Raw genomic sequence first — 19770 nt, forward strand, 5'->3', positions numbered from 1 at the left:
CATTACTTGGAGTGTTTCTTCAAGGCTCTCTTGCTCTGGGCTGCAGTCAACTTTCCCTCATCATTGAAAGTGACAGGGCTTGGTTCCTCTGACGTTTCAGGGAACACAGACACAGCAGAGTGGATTGGCTAATGGGAGTGACTCAGAGAGAGAGAGAGAGAGAGAGAGTGTGTGTGTGTGTGTGTGTGTGTGTGTGTGTGTGTGTGTGTGTGTGTGTGTGTGTGTGTGTGTGTGTGTGTGTGTGTGTGTGTGTGTGTGTGTGTGTGTGTGTGTGTGTGTGTGTGTGTGTGTGTGTGTGTGTGTGTGTGTGTGTGTGTGTGTGTGTGTGTGTGTGTGTGTGTGTGTGTGTGTGTGTGTGTGTGTGTGTGTGTGTGTGTGTAGTTCTTCAGACTCAGGTAATTGCCGTGATGAGGCGTTGCACCTGGAATACTTTGGAGCTGTCCTTAACTGCCATCTAATGGGCTCATTCACACTGCACAAAAAATGCATTAGCATGTGTCAACCCCACACGTTTACACACACACATACTCTTGCATGAGCAGACTGGAAAACACCCTAACCTGCATTACATAACAACTTACTTTTGTCAGTGTGTTCAGAGTATCGTGGCCTAAATTGCACTGCAGTCGAAAGAGTTTCTTTTGTAACTGTATTCTTTTTCGGTTGCACTTCCACTCTTATTTTAAACCCATGTTCATTTTAGTTGTTATACTTCATTTAGAAACTCAACTTAATTCTAATTCAATATTTATCTGAGCATGGTTGGTAATTATAAAATTGGCCTCGTTCATAGAAGACATTTTGACATGTTACAGTAGGAGAAGCATGGCTAAAGGGCAAGGCTGTAGTGCAATAGATAACCGACTTTCATGTTAAAAGAAATAGTAGCGATGTTTTAGTATCTTAAAAAGCAGCAATAAAAGACAATGTAGTAATAAAGGACAATCAAGGGTGTAGATAATAAAGTTAATGTTGGCTGAATTCCTAATAACTGCTTAATTTCAGGGTTCTGGTATTGTTCATGCTGGTTCACTGTCACACCATCATGGTTTACAGGGACACTTGAACAGAATGGAGCAATCATTAATGTTATTAATAAAACCGGTGCTTTTCCTGCTATCACAAGTCAAAATGTCTGCTGTGAGAAGGGCTAATACTACTAATAAGCAGTAACTTAATTTCTGAGATCTGGGAATTGGCATTGGGAAAAAAGAAGTCTTACTTGTGAAGAAACATTAGCAATAAGTTGATCATACAGGTTTTAAACAAACCTCCAAGGTTAGCCAAACTTTGAAAGAGGCGTTGAAGTTTTATTACTTACTTACTCACTGTGGCCCATGAACATCACAGGGAACAAGCTGTGTAATGAATTAGAAATGGCCGAGTAATCTGGTTTTTGGTATTCATAATGAAAGGTGTCCTCGTCTCATCCCCAGAAAGCGTTGGTGTTAGGGGCCTTGATGAGGATGATGAAAGAGTGTGAAATGGTGGTCTGGTTGCTGCCTGACATTCTCCAATGAATAATAACCTGTTATCATTAAATATTCTGCATCTGGGGTTGATGGAGAAAAGCAAATATGCTTTTAATATACAATACAGCTGCAGTTTGAGTTGTTGTGTATAAACAGCAGATAAGAGTGTGAATGTATTGCTTTTGAGATCTATTAGTATGCATTTATTTTTTTTAACTTTTATTTTAAAAAGGGAAAAATCTAGAGGACTATGTTTTTTCAAGGATGACATCAGGTCACCTGTCCTTTAAACATTAGACCATGTTTATTTTTGCACTGTTAGACATATATAACCACGGCACATCAGTATACCAGATCTCCCACTGGCAAGGCTTACTGGTGATGTCTTTGCCCATGTGTTTAAAGCTACATACAGGGTTGCAAAGTCTCAGCTATAAAGTTAACGGTGTGTATCTGCAGTAGGATATGGTGTACCCTAACAGGCTGGTGGTGAATATGATAGCTTCTAGAATACTATTGGGGCACTGAAAGTGTCTGTTAATTTTCAGACTCTGAGGAGTTAGGGGGGGATCATCATTAGCTGCTTCTATCCTGTATTAATATGGAAATTAGGACATACAGTGCCATGTTGTGACAAGAATATAAGTGCAATGAAATGAAATGAAATTGCCACCGCTCTAAAGACTATTGCACGCTGCATATGTCTTCATGGTTGACAGGACTATAATGATTTCCTAATAATCAATAGACTGATCTACAGATGGTATTTTAATTTAGCTAAGTGTATATTCTGTCCCTTAACAGGCTTTGTTAGAGGAAGCCAGGGTGGTTGTTAGGAACATGTATTGTGCGCCTCATTCCCAATGGATTAGTTTATCTTTTCTTTCCATTCGCTGCTGGGAAATACAAACCACAACCGGTATAATACATCATAATTACAGTACCTTTTGCCTTACTCTTTCAGCAGTGGTCCTGCATGAGAAGACTGTTGAAGATCCAGTGGAGGTGTATAATAAAAAGACCACTAATAGGGGTTCTGCCCTTGCCTGTGTGGTAGTGTGTCCGCCCACTCTGCACCCAAGGAAGTATATGCTGTATGCATTTCAAGTTATGTTCTCTCTGCCTCTGCAAATTGGACATTGATTAAGAGGATGAGAACGATGTACGGCTAATGTAAGAGGGCATGCTGAGTTCTTTCCTCGGAAAAGGGAATTAATCTCCTTTTAACTACTTGAACAGAGTATTGCTCTCAAGAGAGTCCTAGCAGTGTATTAGCAAACGGCCATTTGAAAGATGCTAGTAGCTCAACTCTCACAACTCGTAGATAACTTCACACTTTCTTCCTTAGTCATTCTATACCATAGGGGAATGCGATCTTGGTTTGGATAATTTTGGAATGGAAACAATATTGACAATATGTGATATAATTTCACATTATACAGTGATTGCATTGTTTTCTGATTGTTTGGTAGCAACCTCAATGTTGTTGCTGCACTGGCCTTGATAATGTGCAGTCCTGTAGTAGCCTTCAGGCATGGATTTGATTCTAACCTGCTACTGCCTTCTAGTGGTGCTTTAGTATACTGTTCGTTGATCCCATGTGTTTTCTGTTGGAAAGAGGCTTACAGTACCTTACATGGGCATGAGTGCATCTGCCTTATATGGCCCTTCATTCGCTAGCAGGAAGCCTCCATGTAATTTGCGGGAAGTTTAAGCTTCTTTGCTGTAGCCAGGCTCCTCACGTGTAATCATATTGCATGTTTGCATTATTGTACAGGCAGTGAGTTGAGTTATAAGCTAGCAAAAATGTGATGTTGGTGTTAAATCTAATATGCATGTGCTGTCTATCCAGCATGAATGTCCAGTGCTGCACTAGCAGTATGTGTGGGTTTAGTGCTGCACTGTATAATCTAATCCTGGCAGGGTTGACTGTCAGTATTATCCCAGATGAACCATCCCCGACTGCTGATTGATAAAAGGTCCCAGTAGGCCGCTCAGCCAGAACATGTGACAGAGAGGCCGTGCTCTGGCTTGAAAGCCTCAATGAAGTAAGAGTGGGCACAGACCAGGAAAAAAAACCTTTTGAATGAGCATCTGGCCAGCTGACACTTGTGTGTGCAAGAGGCTCTGGCATGTGTGGGAAAGATTTTCTCGTACATGAACACGTGTTCAAGGGAGCAGGATTTCATTGAGAGTTTTTCAACACACACACACACACACACATACACACACACACACACACACACACACACACACACACACACACACACACACACACACACACACACACACACACACACACACACACACACACACACACACACACACACACGCACACAGACAGATAGACACAAATGTGTATCACTGTACTTGTGAGGACATTGTGTGTACTTTCTTTCGCTGTAGGCAAAGCAGAGATTTCTCTCACATCGTGTTGAATACATGGCACGCAAACAACCAACCTGAGCAACAAAACATGACCTACAACCAGTCAGAGCAACAAAGTTGGAGGAGCGCTTGAGAAAGTTTGTGAACCAGCCTCCTTCAAAATGGACCAAAAGACAGCTATACAGTACACTAAAATTTGTTTCAGAAAACATTTTAGGCAAAAAATAGGCAATACAGTAACAGCATTTTGATTCATATTTCATCAGAGCTGCCTAGTTTGACAGATTGATCCAAGTCTTGTCGGCCTGGTAAGTTGCGCTGGATGGAGAATGCCGGTTACATTAGTAACTATGATACTGACTGTCAGTCAGTTATCTCAAACCCACCCCACATGATATAAAGGTTGTGATTGGCTTCTCCAGGATCTCGTGGGCTGGATTCTGTCTGAATGGCAGAAGGATCGGGCATACTTTTCAGAGCAAATGAAACATGAGCTTGGCAGATTGGTCTGCTTGGCTATAACATTTGCGCTCTGAATGTCACGTTTACAAAGCAGTTGTTGTTACCTCCAATCTAAGATATATCCACCAGTCGTTTATATTTCTTTACTTATACTAAACTGATATTGTTTACATTTCTGTCTGTACTTCCAAGACAAAATATCAACCCCAATCTAGAACATGTACATATTCCATGACTGAAAAGGAGCAGGGGAAGAAATATCTTACTGTAGCTTCCCCCTCTCAGAATGACATAGACAAAGAGGGTCCTCAAAGGCATTCATGGCGTTGCACTCAGATGCCATTTGGCATTTTCAGCTGCTACTCAATACTACTGTGCTACTACTACAACAAGTCTTTGTACAATATGAGTGTACACAAGTTACAAAACTGATACAAATATGATAGAAACACCAACTAAGAGGTATTAGCACTCCAAAATATTCAGTAGTCATGAATTCTTAGTGTTTCATGATTCCAAAATCAGATTTTACTGCAGTCTTGAATTGTCTGATAGCTGTAACTATCAGCAAATTGTTAGCGAGGTGCTTGACCTTTTTCCTGTGGAAAAGGGACACTCATTTTAATGTCAGGATTATTGTTTTACGTCTGCATCATTTTATTTTCATCTCTGCTAATCCCTGTCAGGGTTGAACTTTTTTTAGAAAATAGGTTCAACACAGCTGTGTGTTGAGACAAAGCTTCAGGAGGGTTGATAGTAAATTACTAAAAGGGGCATGAGAAAGGTAAATCTGTTTGGGTTGTGAGGATTATCACTAACAAAAATGAAAAAAAAAAAAACTATATTAGAGCTGAAATTTTGCTCATAGAGACACAGTCCCTGGAAAGACTGATATGATTAAACGAACAATACAGTTCTAGCTTGTGTGTCTGCAGGAGTGACCATCAATTTCACAGTATTTAGAGGTGTTTGCTTTACGAGGTGCGTTTAATGTTGGTGGTGCTTTATCGAAGAAGATTTGCTTTTTACAGAAAACTCTCAGGAGTTATTTCTTGGATTTTTTCTGGAAGTGCTTTTGAAAATACTAGGCCCTTATTTTTTTTGGATCAGCGATTTTTCATTCCAGTCTTGGCAAGAAGAAAAAGGAATTTCCTTGGAGGGAATTTAGTCTAAAACAATGATTCCTCCTAAGCTGCTTGTGTATAGGCGTACACACAGTGATGCTAATTTGGTCATCCTTCAAGAGACATGGAGGCGAAAAAAGTCCTGTGGAGATCTTTTTCAGAATGGGTACAGGGTGAGGCAGGGCCATCACGGACAGGAGGATAAGGAAAGGCAAACAGGACTGTATCATTCGGTGTGTTCCTGTTTGCACATCCTCTTCAACTGGGGTAAGGACATAAGTACCTTATTTATGCAGATCTTGAATTGGTTTCCTGATTAGAGTTGTTTGATGACAAGCGTATGGCCACTGTTAAATATTTGCAGGTCGTAAACTGATTGCAGAGACTGTCTCAGTAGGAATTCAGATCCCTTTTTGTCACACAAACTGACACACATACGCAGGCAGAGACGCAAGTAAACACACATCCATGGGATCAGTCGTGTTATGTAAGAAGACATTGAGGCAGGTGTCGCATTGTTCTATAATCCCTAAGTGAGCTGCTCTTGGATGCAGACTTAGGCTCATGTAAAGTAGGCCACATGATGTTCCCCCTAACTTGTTTGAGTGCATAAATAATTCTAACACATCACCTTGACTTAAGTGTTGAGTTTTTTGTGCCATCTCTTTGTGTCTCATACTAAATTTTGCATCATATGGTGCTGTGCTCAAGTGGTTTAGAAAGGACCATATTATCTGGCTGCCCATACATGTTGTCTATATTCAGTTGTCTTTCTTCACAGCTGACACTCTGGTACCTCTGTTATAAAATATATTTTAGAAAACACCCAACTTATTGATACATTTGCGAATATGAATCTAATGTGTGATTATGGTCAATTGTTAATCCCTTTCTTTCCATGTGTGTCTTTCTCTCACAGGCTTAAGATTTCTGAGAGCACTAAGATTGATCCAATTTTCGGAAATCCTCCAGTTCTTGAACATCTTGAAAACAAGGCGAGAATGAAGCTTCCCTCATTCATTCATTCACAAAAGATGTATCCACCTAAAATAGCACCTTCAATGTATTAACCACCAGTAGCTGTGTGTAACAGCGAGGCTGGTTTGCATTTTTTTTTTGCGTATATTGTAGTATTGTCACAATACAGTATGTGGCAGTAATTGCTCAAATCTGTACTCAACTACATATCTTATGCATATTTTATGTGGTGTAATAATTGTTTGTGTAGGTTTATAATGATGTGTTTTCTTGTGTGATATCAATACATTGTATGTGGACAAAACACTTTATTTACGCTTGTGTACCATAAGTGTATTGGGGCATGTACTAAAGCATCCTCCTCCATAGAAGTTGAATTCAAGCTTTTAGTCCCATTCTGTACCTCTTTGGGCTTTTACGCTTATTTCCATCAGATTATTATTAGTCACAATAGTTTGCTTTCATCAGTTTCACAAGTCTCAAGTTTTTCTGTCATTGTGATCTAATGTATTTGAGAGATTTATGGTTCTTATCTTTCTTCTACCCAGCAACTCTATCAAGCTCGTCAACTTGTGTTCCATCTTCATAAGCACATGGCTCACAGCGGCTGGATTCATACATTTGGTGAGTGGACCAGTGATGGGCTAACGATTAATGAGCCAGTAAGGAAGGTAACTGTCTAACTAACTGGTACAAAACAATTGTGACATGCAGCACTTTTCAAAATCGGAGCATCTAAGAATAAGCCGACTTTAGAATGAACTGAAATGATGCAATGTTGCAATATAGATCATTTCCCACACGAGTAGGGATACACTCATCCAGATGTTTTTTCTCCCAATTCCGATTCCAGTTACTGAATTCATGCTATCTGTTAATACTGATCCAATACCAGTGCTCTGTTTTTCACAAATCTAAAATCTGTATACCTCACTGTGCGGAATTCATTGGCCCAATTGGCTGTGTCCAAAATCACTCCCTTGTTTGCTCATTCACTACTCCCTATATAATAGACACTCAATAGATTATCCAATAGTGAGCAGTAAATTGAGATTTTGAACACTTACTAATCCTTATATACATATATTAATTTTTTATTCATTCATTAGCACCAACAGCTGTAGATTTACTAAACAGTCATTTTAATCCCATGGAAACTTCTTTTTTTTCCATTGTGAACATTTTAGGGCACTATGTAGTAGGTACATTCACTCAGAATTCAGATACTCAAATATTAGGCAGACAGTAAATATAGTGCACTAAAAAATAAATAGAATAATTTTTTCTGTAAAGTTACCTGAGGCCATTTTGGCTGTCATTATCTATTATCAAACTGTACAGATAAGGCAAAATACCATGAAAAAAACACATGATAAAAACAATAGTGGTTGTGTGTAGAGTGTCATATTAAAAAAAAAAAAATCCTATAGAATGCATTGTGTATTTGCAGCTCTGCTCAACAACTCAGGGAAGCTGTTTCACCACTAGATGGTAGCCTAAGCCCAATATATAAAGAAAATACTGTATGATTCAACAGAGGTCAATATTTGAGCGCGTATAGCAGGTTTTAATCAAACTTTATTTAAAAGTTTCTCTATGCAACGCTGTGTTTACAAATTTGTGGTGAGCGTCATGTCTGATTATCCTTCCTTCCCTCTCCTATCTCCATTTTAGGTGGAAAACTCAGGGGACCCCTGGGAAAACTTCCAAAATTCCCAGTCACTTTCCTATTGGGAATGTGTCTATTTATTGATGGTGACAATGTCTACAGTGGGCTATGGGGATGTCTATGCAAAAACCACCTTGGGGCGCCTGTTTATGGTCTTCTTCATTCTTGGTGGTTTGGTAAAATCAGGCTTTTCTTTCTCCCTTACTCCCCTTGTCCCCTCCTAAATCCTGCCTGTCCCCATCAATAGACTGTAAAAAACATAACATTAATGGAAAGTGAATTTAAATACGATTGTTATGCAAATGTTATGAAATCTTTAGCATAATGCTGTTTTAAAATGTTAGAACTATGTCGCCTGTATCAGTTAATGTTAGTTATTTGTCATAGTGAAGTTCCTTCTGTTTAGCCTACTGTATCTTGTCTACTGTAGTTACAGTACTATGTGCTCCTTCGTCCCATCCCCTTATGTGTCATTCCTGTATTTGTTTGATTAGAGTGTAAGTTATTGTCTGATAATGTTGTCACTGTTCTCTTAAAAGCAGTTGCGGTTTCAGGACACCCCTCCTCCCGTGTCTCTTCCCAAAATTCCAACAAACACAGGGGCAGGGAGATGAGGCTTAGGCCAGCCTGACTGTTACCATAGCAATAGCAGCCTCCCACTCCCTCCCGTTCACCTTCCTCTGATCTAGCTTCCTGTTGGGTTACCGCTAGTTCAGTAACTTGCATGGGTGCACACACCTGTGAGCACTCATACAAACAGAAAACTCTTCCTCCTCCTCCTTCTCCTACAAAAAAATGGAAGATCTAGTCAAATCACAGTCAATGTATTCTGTATTTGGACAGCTATTGCTGTGCACTGATGACCTGCAGCTGTGTGGATATGTACTCTGTTGTGGCCATGGTGATAGGTTGTGTGTTTTCCTCAGTGCTGAGAGCTCTGGAAGTCTTTAGGCTAGTATCTCAGCCTGCTTCCTATCAGCAGCAGTGGCTAAATAATGACTTCAGGCTGCAGATATTTTAAAGCCAGGGATCATATTAAACTCACGTCATTTCACATTATTCCTGCTGATGTATAGATTCACTTTCCAAGCATGAGTTAAATATGTATTTACAAGGGCAAAGGCGCCTCTTTTTTTGTTTTATTGCACATGCTAGCCTAGATGAGTAGTGCCAGTGAGTAGTCAGTTAACTTAAACGCGACCCTATGCTAGAATAACAGGCTGTTAAACTTTGCAAAATGCATCCAGCTCATTTTCAAGCCCAACAAATGAGTCTTAATGTGTTTTGCAGCTGTGGACCATCAGGTGAGCCTATTCAAATCAACCTGCCAAATCATCTGTGTTTGTTGGACAAAACATGGCACATAGGTTTTTTTTTCTCCTTTTAAAACTCTGCTATTCAGAAAGGTATCGGGTGCTATCACAGACTGACTATTCATCATCAGCTGTGACAAAATTCTTGCCCTCTGACCAAATCTGTTCTAAACCTTTACCATATAAAAACCGGGGCTATTTTTTTAACAGCAAAAACAAGATTTTTTTGGAATATGAAGATCTCTCTCAATTTGTGAAGTTAAGGCAATTCTCTTCAGATCCATAGCAAAGTAATATTTCCCCCCCTCAGAAATCTGGATTCACGCACCAGTTTCCCCACCACCCACTCTGCGGCGTAGTAGTCTCTTTTTTAGTCTCTTCTTCTGTCTTCTATCTTCTCCTTAGGCCATGTTTGCCAGCTACGTCCCTGAAATCATAGAGTTAATAGGAAACCGAAAGAAATATGGTGGTTCCTATAGTGCGGTTAATGGGAGAAAGTAAGTATTCCAGATGGTTCTGCTGTTTTTCTGTGTGCGGTAGAACCCTCTCTGCATGCCTTTTTCTTTTTTCTGTTCCATGCATGTAGGCCATGTTTGCTCGCTACGTGCCAGAAATTGCTGCTCTCATCCTTAATCGGAAGAAATACGGAGGGAGTTATAACTCAACACGGGGCAGAAAGTAAGTTGAAATCCAGACAAGGTGTGGTTGTGTGACTCAAGTGCACCCCCTCGAAGTTTATAGTTACTGGGGGTTAATTAACTTGACTTTTTAGAACAAGAAAGTTACTTTATAACATCAAGTCACACTGCGTGACTGGAGACCTTGGCCATTAGGACACACATGTCCATGCCCCTTTACTCTCTCTTTTACTCTGTCTCACTCTGCCTGTCCTTTTCTTATTCTTTCTCTGTCCGCCTTTGTCTATATCTACCTCTATCTGTCCTTCACTCAGAGCTTTCCTAAATTCATTTGTGTGCCGATCATTTTCTTTCTTTGTCCTCCTTAAAACATCCTGTGTTGCGCTTTAATTTAATTTGGAAAATAGAGCTTTCATGACTACTACACTTTAGACTTGCAGTATACTAACCTGTGGTGCTTCTATGCAATATATCTGTGCAATATGTGTTGTCCCATTTCTGATCGAGTCCCTTAATAATAGTCTTTCATATAGGGATGAATTAGTACATAATATATTCAAATGAAAGAAAATAGTCATGAAACCCCTACAATCCGCTTCTAAAATATTTTTTTCCACATGAAAATAGAAAGATTTTAACATCTGCAAGTGCATTATTATTGGTGGTCTTTTTCCAGCATCATCAATCTCAATGACCATTGCAGGATATCATTTCTTTTCTTGCTTAATTTTGCTTGAGTTTGTTTTTTGCATGCTGAAATTACTATTTTATAAATGCATCATTTCTGGCATGTTCTCTATGACCTGCAGTCATGTGGCTTTTCATTGATTACAGACTCCATGAAAAAGCCATCTTCCTGTTGTCTGTCCCCGCTAGCCCATCGCATCATCAATGCTTGACATGACTCTGGCCTTGATCTTCAGTCAGCTCCCACACCCTGAATGCTGGATGCCTCGCTCCCAGTGGAGGCTCTCAATTGCTTTTGGCTTGCTGTGCCTGCTTGGTTCTTGGTGCTCGCCTGGTTCTCGTGTTTGTGTGCTGGTAGAGTTTGTCTCCAGAAACTCATGTTATTTATGTATATGTGTAATTGGCCTCTGACAGCAAAGGTTCCAGTGCACTGTGAAGTATGTGTGACACTGTGGTCATTTCACCACAGTACATATTGTCCAGTACTGTTCTCCTCCCTTCGTGGCTCAAACCTCATTGATATTCAGCACACAGATATATTTTAATCCAAATGTGGTGTGTCCAGAACAGGGAGGGTAGACCTCGTCTTTTTTCCTTCTTTCCATTTTCTTTATATTTTCGTCTGTGGTACTTAACCTTGCTTACTCTTTTATTTCTCACTCTTTCTCTTTTCCAATCTTACTCCTCTCAGTTTCGGTCATTCCGTTCAGCCAGGCAGATTCTAGCGAGTCAGCAGTACAACGAGGCATCGGAAAAAAGCCTTTGTTCAATAATGTTTGGCTGTCATTGAGATAAGATTGATGAAATGTTATGTTTGGCGAGTGACCTCAGCCCAGACTCACAGATGGGTGTTGAGAGAAGCCCCTTGTCAAAGCTGAGGAGAGTTTCTCCCACACACTTTATTTTATCTTTCCTCACCCCCTTTCATTTCTCTCTTTGGTTAGACATACAGTGCAAACATATGGTAGCAATCACAAGATACCCACCAAACACACAGGCTTAGAGTGGCACCAGGCCCTTTGCATAACCATTTAGATATGCATGTGTTTGATGTTTACATGTATAGGACCTGACACATAGACAAAACCGCTTCGTCATGTGGGTTTAAGATTGCCATCAGGGTTCAGTTATTTAGCAGCTGTCAGCACAGAAAAAAAGTCTATCATGGAAATGAGATTAGGAGATTACAAGTATCTGACTGATTACAGAGCTCACAAACAATGAGGTCATGATACATTGTGAACTATTTAAATGTAACCCTTATTTCGTCTGGCTGCCTGGCCGCCTGGCCGCTGTCATTTGAAACAGGCCTTGAACGTTATTTGGAAGTGAAAGGGAGTCACATTGGATCCATACAGAGTTTCATGCTAGTGTTACTTATTGTACTCTGTGCAGTGTAGCATACACCCGTGAGTGCAGTGACAGCACTCAGCCTGCGTATGCTGATATAATAATGACAAGTGTTGCATTCTGTTGGCGCCCACTGCAGTCGGGTTTCCATTACGGCTCCATGGTTTCCATTAGCTCCGACTTTAACAGAGATGTTGTCATGGAAACTGACTTCAACCCTGGCTGAACTCTGACATACACCTTTGAAAGCCTTCTGTAAGGGTTAGCGACTTGAGGCGTGCAGGCCCAGAAACTCCTGCGCCATCAGGCATGAACAAATGCTTACGTAAGGGTAAATGTACGAGTTTCCAAACAATCTGCGTACTCTTGCAGTGTAAAGACAAAGTGCATTTTATTTTATACATTTAATGCAACAATAAAGTGTAGTAAAGTAAAGTTGTATAAATTGCAACATTTTGATGATGATTCTTGCTGTAAGTTTCATCACTGACCTAAGGATTAGAGCAGTATCAAGTGAGTGACCTCTGTTGCTGATGTTTGAGCTCTCTGTTTGTTCATTTTGTATTCAGTGCATCCCCCAGTGACATGTGGGATGTTCCCTGACTGCATGTTTCGTGTGCACGCTCTGTTAAGAACCCTTCGCATTTAATGTGATTGTGTGGCACAATTTTTCTTTAGCTTCTGTGTTGATGTGTTTTGTTTTCTTTTTAAAATCTGTGCCCTTGAAGTTCTCCATTTTTTGTTTATATTTTAAGCTGTACAGTGCAAACAGGTTAACCAGAGGGGAATTATATTGCTATTTGCAATAACTAGCTAAGGATATCAGTGTTCAATTTGATGCCACTGTTGGCGCACCGAAAGGAGAGTAACTCATATTAGGCATGCCAACTTAAGTGAACTTTATCAAATGAAGCATAATACCAATATTTCTGTCCTAAATAGAGATACTCATAGTTGATTGAATAGGGGGAGAAACAAAGTTTTATACAGTACCGAGTACCAATCCAATCCCAGTGCGTTAAAAATAAATACATATATCACAACCATACAGGATTAATAATATACAGCTGTTGTATGTCCTGGCTCAAGTTAAACCTTCTGTAAAACATGAAATAATCCATACTAATAGAGGATGAATGCCATAGAACTTTATTTTCTCATCTAGTTTTACAGTCAGTCATAACTTAAAAATAACAAATAAATCTAGGAATAAATAACAATTCCTTTAAAAAAATCTGTTAAAGTTCTGGCTGTGTTGGCAAGAATTGATTTCCAGGAAAATTGCTGTTTTATCCACGTGAAATTAAATTAAAGCTGTTTTTTTTCCCCCAGGGCTAAATATAATATAATATTAGGTTCATAGACTTGTGTTCTCGACAGTACCCCACCCAGCATTCGGGGCAGATGGCACAACTCTACTGATAAATCACCTACTGTAGTGTGTGTGTCTGAGATTCATGACCTAATGCTGAACCCACACAAGCCAATACGTTAATCTGTATATTCCCTTCCACCCTTGTAGAAGGGCATCTGGATACTGCGAATAGGAAAACGTGACTGATGTTTTTCATCTCTTGAAATGAGAGACATCTTGTTCCAAATACTGCCGGCTGCCCACAGACATCTCAGCTCATCAGCTTGTAAGACCACACAGCCCTACGCTCAACTCTGGCCAACCATGCAATCACGGCTGCTCATTAGATTCTCTTAAAGGACAGAGGCGACATCTGCGAAGAACATTATGTCCTGCAACATCCACAAACTGCCATTCTCTCAATATGCCTGTCACATTACTTTTCAAATCCACTTCAGTTGAGCCCTACCCAGACCATCTGGTACAGTATAGAAAAACACTGATCTGGACGTGGTTCTCATCTAACATCAATAAATATCCTTTAAAGTTTCCTTTAAACTTGTCAGACTCAGTCATATTGTACAATTTTAGACATCAGCTTTTAAAGGTTAATGTATTAGCCAGAGCCTACTTGTTATGTTTAAGAATATGATAATGGTTTGAAGGAGACCCATCTAGTTTTATCATCAGAACTTGAACAGTGAACAAATATGACTGCAGTGTTTTTTTATTTAAATTTTAGGAAAGAGTAACCCAATACTCGTAGTGTTAAATGCAAAGCTGTCCAGGATCCAGGCACTCAAACTAAAGTGGTTAATTTGTCTCCTGGCACATCCTGCTAAGAAGTGGATAAGGCCATTGTCATTACACAGATTGCCTTACAGGTCTCCATAGGCTAATTAGGGTGTCTGCCGAGTGTCCACACTAATCCATGTCAATATAAGGACTGGATTCTACTGGGCATGTTTGGATTTCTCATTTAAGGGTCTGGCAATACGACTTGATGACATTTAACTTTAAATCCAGAAGGGTAGCTCAGCTTACCACTGTTCAATTGAAGTATATAAAGTGTCTTAAAGCCACTAGATTAGTGTGATTAGAGTGCCGATCATAACCATATTCTGGTTGACTTCCAAGTGTTTTAAATAACAGCAACCTCTACTACTTTATCAAATCACTTATAACTACAATAAGTGCTACAATAACATTGAGTGAGTAAAATAACCTAAACCTTAACATTAAATTTCAAAGAAAAAGAAATGGAGCAAAAGGAATATTTTCATGAACAATTACTGATACATAACGCAGGGATTAAAATGTTATGAGACAACAAAGCTGTGTTCAGAATCACATACGAATGTAATAATCATACTAGGTATGATGTCAAATTGAGTATGTAGTACTTTCCAGTGGCAAAGTATGTGGATTTTATGTATAGGAGAAACGCTCGGATGTATACTAGACATCATTTCTGAGTATGCAGGGTGAGGTTACTGGACATACTCGATAGTCGTCCCATAATGCATTGCTTCTCTTCAGACTGCTCAGTGGTGGAGATTTTGAGTGTGAACACTAGATGAGCTGCGCCTCGCCTATAAAATAGACGAGAGCAAGAAGTCACAGAAACACTCCCATCCTGTTAGTTCTGATTTATTAAAATGTTATCAGACCCATACATCAGTTTATACATTTGCAGTCTCCAGTTGTTTTGATCATGACAGATTAGCCCAATAAAATGCTGTGTGGGCTATCTGTTGCTGATGTTAATGCTGCGTAGATGATCTGTAATATGAATGTATTTAGTCTCTCTGACTACTTAACATCACCATCAGCCACACCTATTCCGTTTACAGATTTAACCCTCCAATCATACAAATTATATGAAAAACATATAAGTTTCTCTAAAACGTCATATTGTTTAGTCAACATCGAACAGAATCAGCTATTAGATCAGGTGAGAGCCAAGTGTTTCCCATCATGCCCTGGTTCTTGCAGTCAGTTGTAAAGCAGTTGCGGTGCCTGGCTCATGTGCACATGACATCAGCAGGTTGGGATCATGTCAGATATTAACCGGCATTCATTGTGTTGTGAATGCTGGTGATAGATTCTGTGTAGGCTTGGGTCCTGTCGGATAAGTCTAGTCTGTTGGTAATGGCATAGTTTATCGTTCATTTAGTAAGCAGAATGCAGTACATACTAATTGAGTACGTAGTAGTCAGTACATTAGTATGGGTTTCTAAACACAATTCTTACAGAAGCACCACATGTTTTATTGTTGAGACACTTAAGAATTTTCAAGTTAAGACTTGGACAGTGACCATCCAATCTGCCCAAGTGACTCTTATCTCATAGTTGATAAAACTGTGAAGCTGACCTTTTGAAAGAGATTAATCTGACCTATGGTGCAGTCAGAGGACAAACAGGGACACAACCTCAACTGTAAAATCGTTTTAATCTCGTACTTCCTTGCTGCCGTAATCAGCCCTGTGCACCGTCAGACACACAGATCCCTCTGCTGTAATGCGCTACATGTTTTGCCAGGGGGACCCATCAAGTACTCCAAGGTCCTGTTTAGAATTTGTGTCAACCACAGGCCTCAAAATCACTTTGAACGTTTTTAGTAATGTTCTGTATAAAAGCACAAGCATATTGATGTACATGTCTTTGTCAACATCCATTCCGCTCACAAAGGGGTGGTTTGGCTGAAGGGACAGTTTTTATATTGAGAACGGATGACAATCCAACCACTATGGGCTGTGTGATTATATCTTAGATTTTCTAAAGTGGTTCAGAGTTGAGTGTTTGATTGCACTTGTCATGCAGAATTTAACCACTTTCATTACATGGGGGAAATTATTCCCTTTTATGGCAAAAAAAAAAATAATTCAGTTATTTGTTTGCTTTGAAATGACTTTTCTTGACATGTATTTATATATATATTTTCAGTGCATATTTGAGTTTGATGTTAGAGTGCTTTGGTTTGACTGATTATCTTTGGGAGACATGCCAGTGTCTGCATTGATTTATGTTGCCCACTCAAGATGATCTCTTCCCCCCTTGCAGGCATATTGTGGTTTGTGGTCATATTACCCTCGAAAGTGTCTCCAACTTCCTCAAAGACTTCCTACACAAGGACAGGGATGATGTCAATGTAGAAATTGTTTTTCTCCATAAGTAAGTTAATTTTTAAAACTCAATATTTCTTCTTCATGTCGTGTAGGTTAGAACTCAATGTTTGAAACAATGCGCAGTCAACCTGTATATATGTATACGGTTTTCTAACCTCTCTCGTCTTTTCTCTGTGTGCTAGTATTTCCCCTAATCTTGAGCTGGAAGCCTTGTTCAAACGTCATTTCACCCAAGTAGAGTTCTACCAAGGATCTGTTCTCAACCCTCATGACCTCGCCAGAGTGAAGGTACAGTCAGTGACGGGACTCTTGGAGAGATGAAGTCACATAAAAGTATCGACAACGGTTATTGAATTTATGTGTAGATTAAATCTGACAGATTAAGAGCAAAATTCCGTTTAATAAATCAGTCATTTTGAGGTTTTTTCATTTTGGTGGCTACAGAGAGCAGAGGAAAACACTGAAGGATTTCTATTTCTCTATTTATTAAACCAAATGGCTAAAGACAGAAGGGAAAAGAAAAAGGGGGGCAAAGTTTGAGGCACTTTGATCAGTGGTGTGACTAACTGGAACTGGCCAAAGTTAAACCCATGTGAGAAAGACAGGCACAATTAGTTTGAAGCAATCAGTGCACATTATTAAGTACTGAAGTGCTATAATGTCAACATATCTTTAAACACATCGTTTCTTCGGTTCTCTGCACATAGATCGAGTCAGCAGATGCCTGTCTAATTCTAGCCAACAAATACTGTGCAGATCCTGATGCTGAGGATGCCTCTAACATCATGAGGTATTGTAGCCTCTAGACTACGAAATCACTAGAAATTGACTAGATAGGGTGTTACATTGTGCCTTTTCATCTTCTAGGGTTATTTCGATCAAGAACTACCATCCCAAGATCAGAATAATAACACAGATGTTACAGTACCATAACAAGGTAAGACATTTTGGTGCCCTGATACATAAGACTGCCTCACTTCATCAAACTTGCTCTCTAGTCTCCCACACAAGGCAGCACATTTATAACTGGTTAACCCGCAACCTTGTCTGCATAAGAACTGTGTAATTTACAGTATTTCAGTAGGTGGTTTCATCATTGGTTAATTCATAGCATATGCGTTATATGAGATATATGTTACTCCATTGCCCACATGCTTCCTTGACTCCAGAAAGACATGTAACATACAACATTCATGCAAATGTGGACTATCATGAAAGCTACATAAGTGAGGTATTTAAAAACATATTGCTATAATGCACTGGGACACTTTTTTTCTGTTAATATCATGTCTGAGAGTTGGCTAACTCCAAATGATGCAATAGTAGTAGTAAATGCTAAATTTATTTAAAATGACTGCCTCCTGAGTAGATTCAAAATTGTTTAGAATAATTAAAAAGGAAAAGTTTAACATTTTGGGGGAAATTTCTGTGCCCTGGGACCTCATTACAGAAACATTTAAAGTCTGAAATCCTATCTTATCTCAGTTTATGATGACATTTAGGATTTAAGCAGTTTTTGCATTTAGGAAAATCATCCATCCCATCCTAATTTAGGGATATCCCAAATTAGGATTCCTGAATTAGGATGGCAAAGAGTCCTAAAGCCAAAAATTGCAGCAATTCTGTTATGTTAGGTCTGTATTGCAAAGACAATGATAGGAGAAAGACAAGATATGAGCAAAATGAACACTGAAATATAAATGACTGAAAGGCTGCTCAAACCATATGATGCTTTCAATTTCCCAGACCATGCATCAATGGGCTCAGCCTATATCAACTGCCAAGTCGATTAATTTTGAATTTGATCAACATACAGTACTACGTGCAGCATGGGATTAGTCGTTGCGATTCCTTGTAGCTTAAATCCAATGTCCTTCATTGTTTGTACATGATAGCAAACAATATAGCCAGTGACAAGTGAGAGTCATTGGTATTATGGCTTGTCCATCTCCTACCGGTCCATTCTAAATATAGATTCAGGCATGACAAGATAAGATAAGATAAGATAAGATAAGATATTCCTTTAATGGTCCCACAAAGGGGAAATTTCCATATTACAGCAGCAAAGTGGATAGCAAACATAAAAGAAGCTTCAATAAGAAACAATAAATTCTTGATAAATATAGAAAAATATGAATAATATAAACACAGGGAAATATAAAATATAAGAATAACAAGAACAATATATACAATATTTTTAAATGTTTAAATTCACACTTAGGCACAGGGAAAAATAGTACTGTTACTATTGCACATTGTGATTGAAATTCACCTGAGCTAAGTATTTCACGCTGAGGTGAACCCAGTTTGTGAAAATTATAGTGCAGTTATTGTCATTATTTATTATTACTGTTTTGGTGTGTGTGGTCTACTGGGAGCAGTGCTGATTGTACAGTCTGACAGCTGCAGGAAGGAAAGGCCTTCGATAACACTCCTTCACACACTTTGGGTGACGCAGCCTGTCACTGAAGGAGCTCTCCAGTGCTGTTAGAGTTTCCTGCATGGTGTGGGAGTCATTCACCATCATGGATGACAGCTTTGTCATCATCCTCCTTTCTCCCACCACCTCCACAGAGACCAGGGGGCATCCCAGGACAGAGCTGGCCTTCCTGATCACGAGTGCGGATGGAAGAATCAAAATTACAGTTACAGTTGGGATTTCTTTAGTTAAGACAATATAGGTGGTCTGAGATAGGATAGGACAAAGCAATGACTTTAGGAATTGTTTCTGTATTTGTAAGTTAAATAAAAATAGGACAAGCAATTAGGATATTTTATCTGTATTGAGGCCCCTCGGCTGGGGCAAGTAACTCACGGTAACTTTCTGACAGAAGCGAATAAAAATGTCTAAGTATTTCTCCAAGAAATATAAATCATTTGCTCAGTATTCTGTGTTGTGTGACCTTCTCTGTCTGTCATGTGATGAAGGCCCATCTGCTGAACATTCCAAGCTGGAACTGGAAGGAGGGTGACGATGCAATCTGCCTAGCGGAGCTGAAAGCAGGCTTCATTGCCCAGAGCTGTCTGGCCCAGGGCCTGTCCACCATGCTAGCCAACCTTTTCTCTATGAGGTCCTTCATTGAGGTAACACAGAGGACAAGATTAACTTTCCTTGTCTCAGTCACTCCTGAACAGACTGAAGTAATATGGATGAATGAACTTTCACATTGCATTTTTTGTAAATGAGATCATTTATTCAGCGATTGA

The 19770-nt window shown here is 39.5% G+C and overlaps 1 protein-coding gene across 1 annotated transcript in view; it reads left to right on the top strand.

Moving 5' to 3' along the window:
• Positions 1 to 19770, top strand: part of LOC310953813 (calcium-activated potassium channel subunit alpha-1a) — a gene marked incomplete at its 5' end in the record, with an annotated part of 133188 nt that overhangs the window by 71252 nt on the left and 42166 nt on the right. Inside the window, 9 exons of the mRNA XM_083923023.1 lie at positions 6366 to 6441; positions 6973 to 7048; positions 8099 to 8269; positions 9812 to 9903; positions 16499 to 16609; positions 16746 to 16851; positions 17271 to 17353; positions 17431 to 17500; positions 19492 to 19647. Of these exons, the coding sequence (XP_083779149.1) occupies positions 6366 to 6441; positions 6973 to 7048; positions 8099 to 8269; positions 9812 to 9903; positions 16499 to 16609; positions 16746 to 16851; positions 17271 to 17353; positions 17431 to 17500; positions 19492 to 19647 (941 nt within the window). The remainder of the gene's footprint in view (positions 1 to 6365; positions 6442 to 6972; positions 7049 to 8098; positions 8270 to 9811; positions 9904 to 16498; positions 16610 to 16745; positions 16852 to 17270; positions 17354 to 17430; positions 17501 to 19491; positions 19648 to 19770) is intronic.

The sequence above is a fragment of the Echiichthys vipera genome (assembly GCF_963691815.1).
Source record: "Echiichthys vipera genome assembly, chromosome: 11".
Classification (NCBI taxonomy): domain Eukaryota; kingdom Metazoa; phylum Chordata; class Actinopteri; order Perciformes; family Trachinidae; genus Echiichthys; species Echiichthys vipera.